Source organism: Athene noctua, chromosome 12, assembly GCF_965140245.1.
Source record: "Athene noctua chromosome 12, bAthNoc1.hap1.1, whole genome shotgun sequence".
Taxonomy (NCBI): domain Eukaryota; kingdom Metazoa; phylum Chordata; class Aves; order Strigiformes; family Strigidae; genus Athene; species Athene noctua.
The window spans coordinates 4,083,371-4,092,782 of NC_134048.1; the positions used below are offsets into that span (position 1 = coordinate 4,083,371).

Sequence of the window (9,412 nt, forward strand, 5' to 3'; positions counted from 1 at the left end):
AAATTGTCTTGGCTCTTGACTGTTATTTAATAGAAAGATTTAAAGCCGAGCTGTAGTAACTTGCTGTTTCTTTTCTCGTAGCTCCCAAAATGGAGAGGAAGGTGGAGCCTGGCCGAACAACCAGTTTGACACGGAGATGCTCCAAGCCATGATCCTGGCTTCAGCAAATGGTTAGTCTCCATCGCGTGTGGGAAAACTGTAGCACTTGCTCTCTCATGGACATCTCAGATGCATGCTGTTAGATAAGATGCTTGTGGGCTTGATATATCTGAGTTAACTGGGGTGGCTTCAAAACCCCTTTAAGAGATGCTGGCGGAAAAGCACTGCTGTCTGTTTTACCCTGCAGAAGAGAGGGTTGGAAAGGATTCAGGCAGAGGCGACACCAGATAGCCATCAACATCAGGCATGCCAAAGACAGGGGTGCCTTTTCCACCCAAACTATATTATCTGTGTACTGGACAGAATGTTATCTGGCTCATGATGGGGTTGTGATACATGAAAAAGCCACTCTTGAGATGATATTTTATAAACTACTTGGTTCCATAAGGTTCCAGTAAATGAAACGTGTGCTGTGTTGCAACTTGCTGTAAGGTGGAAAGCCTGAAAGGTTTGCTCGTGGCTAGAAGCTGGGCCAGGAATACAGTAAATTCCAGACTCAGTATTCCCAACAAGCCTTATGTCCAGAGACACCAGTGCATGCTCTCTGCTTGCACTGGGTCCCTCTGCCGACAAGAGTTTGCCCCACTGGCTGCTGCTGTCTCTGCAGTTGTAGTTACAGGGGTTTGTTTGGTTTGGGGTCATTTGGGGTTGGTTTGTTCTGCTTTGTGTCTGTGCCATATGGAAGCAGTGGGCAGGGAGGGGTGTTCCCATGCATTCACGGTCTCCGTGGCTTTATATAAAAGAAGTGCAATTATCACTCTGCACAGCACTATGGATAAAGAGGCTGGGTTTCATACAGCCTTTATTTATAAATACCTCCAAGTCTTTTCCCCCTTGATTTAAAAATAGAAGCAACAGCGCAGCCATAAAACCCTGTGCAAAATATTTGGGATATTTCCTTTGAGCTGTTGGGAGAGAAGGAATCTGGGGGAGGAGGGATGGCTTTGGTGCTGCTTTCTTGGAAAGCTGCTGCAGCTGAACTTTGCTGCTCTGCAGACACCAGGCAGCCTGGAGACACAGCTGTGGTGGCAGGGGAAGGGGATGAAGGTCTTGGGCAAGGGAGTTGTTTACACTCAAGGGAAAGAAACTATGTGAAAATGTGTCTTTGCTCTGAAAAACGACCATGAAAAAATAGCCTTCCGGGTTGCATGTGGTTATCATCACCCAGTGCTTCCAGATCTGTTTTCCTTGCCTGCAAATAAAGCTGGTTTTCTTACTGCTGCTCCAGCAGTCCCTGGGATCTGAGAGCTGAGCAGGTCTCTTCCAGGTTAAGCACTGACTTCCATGTAGCCCCAGGCCCTATTGCAGCAAATCTCCCCCAATACACAAGTCTCAAACAGTCCTAACCTCTCCCACTGGCCTCACTCTGCTCTGGGGGTTAATTTAAATCAGAACCATCTGCTAGATAAGAGCTTTCCCTTCTGCAGCACCAGGGAGAGGATGGCTCTATGCACTCCATCCTTTTCTTGCCCATGCTGGTCCCTTGCTGTGCTGGCTGGCTGGCTGGAGTGAGTCAGGTGGGGTCAGAGCACAAACTTTTTCCACCAGCACTGTGTTTTCATGTCTCCCCTGCTCTCTGTCTCCCCCTTTTCTGCTTTCACCCGTTAAGCTAACCCAAGAGGGTTGATTGGAGAGGAGTTTGATTAGGGGCTGTGCTAACTGCCAATTAAGCTTTGTGCTACCCATCCTTAGGTAATGTTTCCTGGTTAATTAAGTGATCCTTATCTCTTACTGTCACCTGCTGAGCTCTGCCTGAGCTCTGGGGTGACAGGTGGGACACAGTGACACGGGTGATGTCACTGTGCCTTTTGCTCACCCTCTCCTCCGAGTGTGAGCTGATCCTGCCAAGAGCAGTCAATGCTGACTTGCACTGCACCATGTCAAGCCCATGCTCGAGTCTCTGTCAAGCAGAGACCACCTGGGTGGTCATTTGCCCAGTGGTTAAATCACAGTCCCAAACCAGAGTGCTAGGAGAGCTGGTTCTCCCCAAAGTGTGTGACCCTGCTGACAGTCGGGCTTCTGCCTCCTTTCCTGGGCTCCCTTCCTCTGACTTCTTCACCTTCGGAGCTGAGAGCTTGGGAACATGAAAGCCAATGTTTTGAGCCATCTGAAGAGACAGAGGCAGCTGCTGAGACAGATGGAGGAGCACAGGTGCTCCAGGACACCAGACACTAAAGGGCAGGCATCGGAGGCACCCTGTCCTTAAAATACTCTGGCTTCTAGCAAGGATTTCTAGAGGTGCTGTGACACAGCAGGAGAGCAGATTGAAAGGCAGCCCGAGGAGGTCCTTCTCCCCAGCTCCACTGCCTCCAGACAGGGGCAAACATGCTATACTGGGGTCTCCTGAAATCCCCACCAGCAGCTGCAGTAGCACGGGCACCAGGACTGCTCCCGAAGGCAGCCCAGCCCCTCTGCGATGGCCTCTCCTCCCCTCTGCTTTACCAGGGTGATGGAGCCACTAGCTGGTTATTTTTACTGCAGTCCAAATTTGTGTTTTTCTCCTCCAGACCATTGGGATAATGGCTGGCTGCTGGTAAAGGCTGAGTGTAACCTTTCCAGTAACAAGAGCTTAAGTGCCCTGCTTGGCAAGAGCAGCTCAGTGCCCAATTATAAACTCTATTGTCCCTGTTCTCTCTTCTTTTCAGCCTTAATGTCAATGTTACCTAGAAACAGCTCTTTGCTCTTACCCTCGACCAGCTAACAGGCTGGGAACTTCATGGGCTGCTTTTTCTCCCACGCAAAAACTGTGCTGTGACTGTAAACTAGTTCAAAGGGACCAGTTGTCCTGGATGGCACTGGGGGCCCCAGCTCCCTTGCTGCTCAGAGCCCTGGTGCATGTGGGATGGACCAGGGGGGAAGTGGGGCAGCAGCACCAAGGGCACAGGAGATGTCCAAGCCCACAAAACCCCAGACTGGGCTGTCTCCAGCTGGGGCAGCCCAGAAAAAAAAATCTCCCACACTGCCAGAGGCCGTACCCCACCTGCAAGCCAGTCCCTGGCTGCAGCTTGGCCTGACAGCACATCTCCAGCCATCCCATCCCCGTTCGTAACACCCCAGCGGGTCTGGGGTTGAGTTGGTTGTTAATGAAACAAGCTGCTGCTGAGGGGAGCAAGGATTAGTGATAAATATCACTGACTGTACAGGCACATCTCCTCCAACGCTCTTCCAGCCCAAGGTCTTCAAAGCCTGGCCAGGTCTGGGACACATTTAACGGGGACTATAGAAAAATTGTCCTGCTGGTGAATGCTTCCGCAGCGGAAAGCAAAATGGCATCTCCCCACACTGGATTATTGTGTTTGTACACTGTCCTGTGGGTCCCCTGGCCTCAGCGCACAATATCCTGTCTGTTTTTGGACTTGCTGTGCGTTTTCCTCTGCCTGCTGCAGCAGAGCAGCTGTAACTTTTCGAACTGCAGTTGCTTCATACTTCTGACCTCTGTGAGGGGATGAGCAGTATTTCAGGGGTTTGGTGAGATGTGGCCCAGTTTTTTGTCTAGCTTTCTGGCTGGCTTAGCCACCTCCATCTGCTCAGGGGAAAGCTAAGACAGCACAGAGGCGTGTACAGATCTGGTCTGAAGAGAGGCAAAACACGAGGGGACCAGCCTCCATTCTCTGCTCATTGTTTTTCTTTATTATCTCAGTCTCTCTGACTGTGAAAGGAGGGAGCAACAGCCCCAGACTCTGCTTTGGGTCCTCTGGGTGCCCTTGCTGGGTCTCTCCAGCCTCCCAGGAGCGTGTGTCGGTAGCCCCAGGCGCAAAGCAGTTAAAAGGCTGAGATTGGATCCACAGTATCCAACGCAGAGGCAGGGTTTTAGCAAACCATTTCTGAGCTGGGCTGTGCAAGGATCCCACCTTGAGTCATTGGCTGTGATGCTGGAACAGGTCATGCAGTGGCTCATGGCAACAGCATCGCTTGTGCCCTGTCACCCCTCCGTGCTCATTTCTCCCCCTGCCTCCTTGCATCCCCCTTCTCTCCATCTGGTCTTTGTCTTCCAGCAGTGCCCCAGTATTCCGGGGTGGGGAGGTGGGGCAGGGGGTGGGTGGGCTGTGCCCTTCCCCCCTCTCTGCGCTTGCTCTCTCTATGCTGGAGCTTTGCATCACGACAGGAATGAATTTGCTTTCCCCTCCCCCTACTCCCAGATTTGGACCATTGGATGTGCTTCAGCATTGATTTGCTTCATGCTCGGCTTCCCAGAGCCATTTTGTGGTACTGCAGGGGAGGGATTTTCTTTCTCATCTCATGTGCTCTGCTCCCTGAATGAGCCTGGCTGGAGAAATACTGGGGGCAGGGTTTTAAACGCAGTGGAAAAAAAAAAAATATTGGATTTCCCTTAATGCATTACTAATGGTTATGGCTGTACAGTATGTTTGTAATGGGCTGCTTTCGGAGGGGCAGTGTGTTTTGCTGTGGAGGCAGCAGCTGGGGAGGGGAGCAGAGCAGGCAGCATCAGGCAGAGAGGCAGGGACAGGCAGCCCCATCACTGCCGAGGGCAGAGAAGAGGTTGCCCTGCCCCCGGCCAGCCTCCAGCCCCAGATTCCAAACCTTTAGCAGCAATGTGAGATAGGAACAAGGGATTTTGGTGCAGCACCATGCTCCCCAGCACACACATTGCAGCCGTCCTGTGGAGCAACAGCGCTGAGGGGTGGGGGTGAATGTTGATGGCACCGAGGTCTGGGTTTGACCCCACATGGGAGCCTTCCAGGACTGCTGGGCCTTGGGGTGGGCTCTGGCTGGCACTAACAACCTGCCCTTCTCTTTTGCCCCCCTCCTCTGGCATCCCCCACAGAAGCTGCTGACGGCAACTCGACCCTGGGTGGCGGGACAGGCACCATGGGGCTGAGCGCCCGCTATGGCCCCCAGTTCACCCTGCAGCACGTCCCCGATTACCGGCAGAATGTCTACATCCCGGGCAGCACCGCCACCCTCACCAACGCCGCTGGCAAGCGCGATGCCAAGAATTCTGGCTCCTCGGGAGGCAACAAGAAGAAATCCGGGAAGAAGGAAAAGAAGTAGAGAAGAAAAAGGAGACCTTAGAGCTACAGGGCAGCCGGCTCCAGCACTCCCCCAAACCACAGCCCAGGCTGGAGGATGAATGTGAATTATTTGTGATACAAAAAGTAGGAAATGCTGCGAATGTATCTCATCATCATCATCAGAGCTAGGAGCAGGGTCTCGCTGCTGTTAGATCTCGTGATGAAAATGAATCCGGAAGCTAAACCGAATGCAAACAAGTGCCCTGTGAATACTTGCTAATGTTTTATACAATCCCTTGGGTATTAGAATATGCAAGGGCAGAAGGTCTTCTGCCAAGTCTTTGGATCCGATTTTCTCCCAGGTAGTCTGAGAAAAGCACAAGGCTTGTGCTTGGCTTTGCCCTGTGTAAATAATTTAAATGTGGAACTTTTAATTTATAGACCTTTGATCATTTTTTGGAAAGGAAAATGAAGTTCCTAGCTTAGAGCCCGTGCTCCAAATCTTTGCTCTTAAACTTTCCATTAGTAAAATTCACCCCCAGTTAATGATAGTGATGGATTTGTTGCTGAGAAGTTGGTAGGGAGTGCTTCAGTTCCTGCTTACCTGTTACCCGGAAGAAAAATACCTAAGTGTTTATATTGCATGAGTCAAAGGGAATGTGGCAAAGCTGCATCCTAAACATTTTTTTTTTTTTTAAGTGCAACCACTGATGGCCTGAAATATGAGACAAAAAAAGCGCCAACCTCCTGATGTCTGAGAGATAGGGAATTCAATAAGGAGCATGCCGAGGCGTGCGGCAGCTGCCCCAGCAGTTCTAGGGGTCTCCCAAGAGCAGACACATCTCATTCCTTCTTTGCAGTAAATATTTATATGTACAGTCAATGTTCTTCTGGAAGTAAAGCTAAGAGAGTCTCACTCCCCTGCGTCCAGTCAGCTGTCTGGCCAAGTCCCTGCCAAGGGGACCAGGGGATGATGTTTCACGTTTCTGCACACCGTGTCTGCATGCACATCCTTCACCTTGCACCTGCACTAGCACAGTTAGCTCCACGGACCCAGAGAAGTCCTCGCATGCCTACACAGCATGGTGGGAATGCGCCAGCAGCTACCCGAGCCGCCGCGCTGGGGCTGCCTTTGGCAGGGGGGAGGGATTGGTCAAGCAGGATGGGGAAACTCATCGCTTCTTATTTGTGGTGTAGACCCAAATAAGACCCAAAAGGTTGAGATTTGTGGTGCTGCTGGTGCATGGCTTTGCTGCAGAGTTGGTGACTGAGTAAGTGACACTTGGGTTGGTGGTGTTTGGGGACCAGACCTGGAGAAGGGCCCTGAGAGCTGGAAGTGAGCATGGGGTGATGCTGCAAAGCCAGCGAGCCTGGGCAGCAAAGAGAGGCCCTTCTCTGGGACCATGCCGGGCCAGCCTGGAGGAAGTGATGCTCCCGTTGGCTTTGGGCTTTCCACCCCGCAGAGGGAATCAAAGGATGAGGAATAGAGTTTCTCCACATGCCCATCACCCTTGCACCAGGCCAGCTTCCCATATCAAAGCAGCTCTGAGCCCCCCTAGGGAGGCAGAGGGGTGCTTTGTGCAGCCAGAGTGAGGAGAGAGGCTGCGGGGTGGCCAAGAAGGGGCCACACCAGGTTTTCCAGGGAGCGTGTGTTGTTTTTTCCCTTTTTAATCACTAACATGTAACTCACCCGAGCAGATCCAGCCCTCTCAGCCAGGCTCTGGCATGGCAACAGTCACCCCGCCACCACCCCTTCCCCAACCCCAGGGCAGCAGGAGCATCCGCCGTGTTTAATCTGGATCCGGCCACCTCCGGCACTGGCTGCACTGGGAGCAGTTCCCACCCTGTCCCCCGCAGCTGCCACCTGCCCCCCTCTAGAAATGCTGTAGCTGAATTGTAGTCTTTATATTTCTTTTTAATCTGCAATCTGAGGTAGCATAGTGAGTGTTGTGTATTTAGTGGCGTGTTATTTTTAATCTCGGTGACTAACTTGTGAACACCAGTATTTTCAATTTTCTCTGTATCTTATTTCCATGTGGTCTGTGCTCCGAGTGTACGTGAAATGAAACACGTTTGCCCTTTCAATGTGTCTAATATTGAATTATACTTATATATTATATATATGCTTATATCCTTCTTATACCCATATAGACCAATGTCAATGTGTTACACGCAAGTTTTATACTCTAATATTTATATTGCTTTTTTTCTTTGGGGAAAAAAAAATAATAAAATGGTTTCTTCTGAATAAATTGTATTTATTCTAATGGGAAGAGAGGGGCACAGATGGGGCCAAGACTGCCAGTAGGGTGGTGGTTCTGCCCCAGCCTGGCTCTGGCAGCGGGCATGGTTTTGGAGCAGCCTCAGTCCTTTGGCAGAGGGTGACATCGCTGTGGGTGGCACCGTTGTGCTCCCCACTGGCAGTTTTGGGGGAAGCCAGGGCAGACCCAGGTACACCCCACCAAGAAGACCATGTTTTTTCCAGCCCCTTCCCCACCCCCAAGGGATCCAGTTGCCCTTCCCCATCACTGGCAGGGATCTACTCTCTCTTTTCCAACACCGAGGTAATCCACTTTTTGTGGTGCCCAGGCTGTCTGCTCTGCTCTTAAGGGGGGGACAGGAAAAAGGGGGTGTCAGGCCCTATGTCCAGGATCCCCTGGCCAGGACAAGCCCTCACCCTCTCCCTGCCCGGGTGTCTGACACAGGTGGGTGAGAAACGTCCTGTGACTTGGAGTGTTGCAACCACGGAGGACAAAATAAGCTGCTGCTAGCCAGATGTGAGGGGGAGGGTGGAGGGGGCAGGGGCAGAGCAGCCCCTGAAGTCAGTCAGACAGAGAAACAGACGCACACACTCACAGCCCAGGGAGGGAGAAGTGGGGAGGGGGCTAGGGCTGCCCGCCCCCCCATTAGCAGAGCACAGGAGGCTCCAGGAGTGCAGGGCACAGATCTCCCCCCATTCCCACCCTCCACACACCCTACACCGCTCCCTGTGACTCCATCCGGGCTGCAGCTCCGTGGCCTCCACCCCCCCCCAACACTGCCCTCACACACAGAGACAACCACCCAAACCCCACTTACAGACCAACAGACACTCCCCAAATCCCCCTGCACCCCCAAGAGACACCCCTCTTCCCCCCAGTCCTGCTGCACTCCTCCAGACACCCCTGGAAATCCCCATCCACCTCCCATAGGGACACTCTCTGGCCCCCCCCCCCCCCAATTCCTCTGCACCCCACAGACCCAATCTCCACCCCTCCCTGTGCACACAGGGACAGCCCTGGGCTCTCTCTCTCACACACGTGTACACACACACACAGAGGAGGTCCGGTGGTGACAGGGCAGGGACCTAGAGCTGTGGGGCCCTTGTCATGCTGTGTCCTCTGCCCCCAGGCCCAGGGTTACTGTCCCTCCCACGTTGGAGCACCTGGAGTGTGTTAAGGGGAGCTCAAGGGGACGATGATGGGGATCAATCACATTGACCCACTGCTAATGGGGACCAGCGCTGAGAACATTCAGGTGCCACCCATGGGCTGTCCCCAGCACCCAGCCTGGCTGGGGTGACATCGTCCCAGGGCACTGGGCGTTGCTGCCCACTTTGTTGGGGATGCCATCAGGCACCTGGAGCTGGGGGTTGGTGGACGAAGAGGTGATGGTCAGGCCAGCAGGTCCCCCCCTGGGTGACAGCCACTGCTGGTGGGGAGCAAAGGGGCTTTACAAGGCTGTGGGTGTGGGTCTGGCACCAGGAGCCCACAGCCTCCCCAGTGCCCTGAGCCCCACCATGTCCCCGTGTTCCCAGCTGCTGGTGTCAGTGTAAGGATGTGTGCAATGTGAGGATGTGTATTGAGTTTCATTTTGTGTCTCCTCTTTGTTGCGCTAAAATCACCCAAGGGCACTGAGAAAAACGGGAAAGGAAATGCATAGAGACACAAACCTGGCCAATTAGCACTGATGAAGGGAACCTGGTCAGCTGCACTAATTAACAGGGACACGTGGGAGTGGGAACATGTTCATTGCAGCATGGTTAGCTGATGGAGGACTTACTGACCTGGGGTGATGAGAAAAGGGAGGCTGACAGAAACAGAGCCCAAGTCACAGCCCGTACAGCAAGGATGCCAAGAGGGTAGCAAGACTGAGTGCCCTGGCAGCCACTCAGGCTGAGAGACCATCAGGGGATTAGAAGCATCACTCCCAGGAAGGACAACTTGACCTTGGAAAGGAGGGGATGATGCTGGATGGGGGATGGGAGCAAGTCAGCGGGTGGAGGGAGGGGTTTTTCACCT

At 52.8% G+C, this 9,412-nt stretch overlaps 1 protein-coding gene across 15 annotated transcripts in view; it reads left to right on the forward strand.

The window, feature by feature from the left end:
* LOC141965011 (protocadherin gamma-C5-like) overlaps positions 1 to 7,384 on the forward strand; it is a 51,043-nt gene extending 43,659 nt beyond the window's left edge. For 14 of the 15 annotated variants that reach the window (XM_074916040.1, XM_074916045.1, XM_074916047.1 and 11 more), the window contains 2 exons: positions 82 to 170; positions 4,946 to 7,384. In XM_074916040.1, coding sequence (XP_074772141.1) covers positions 82 to 170; positions 4,946 to 5,172 — 316 coding nt within the window. In that variant the 3' untranslated portion in view covers positions 5,173 to 7,384. The remainder of the gene's footprint in view (positions 1 to 81; positions 171 to 4,945) is intronic. The other variant, XM_074916033.1, reaches the window with a different exon arrangement.
* Positions 7,385 to 9,412: the final 2,028 nt, after the last annotated feature.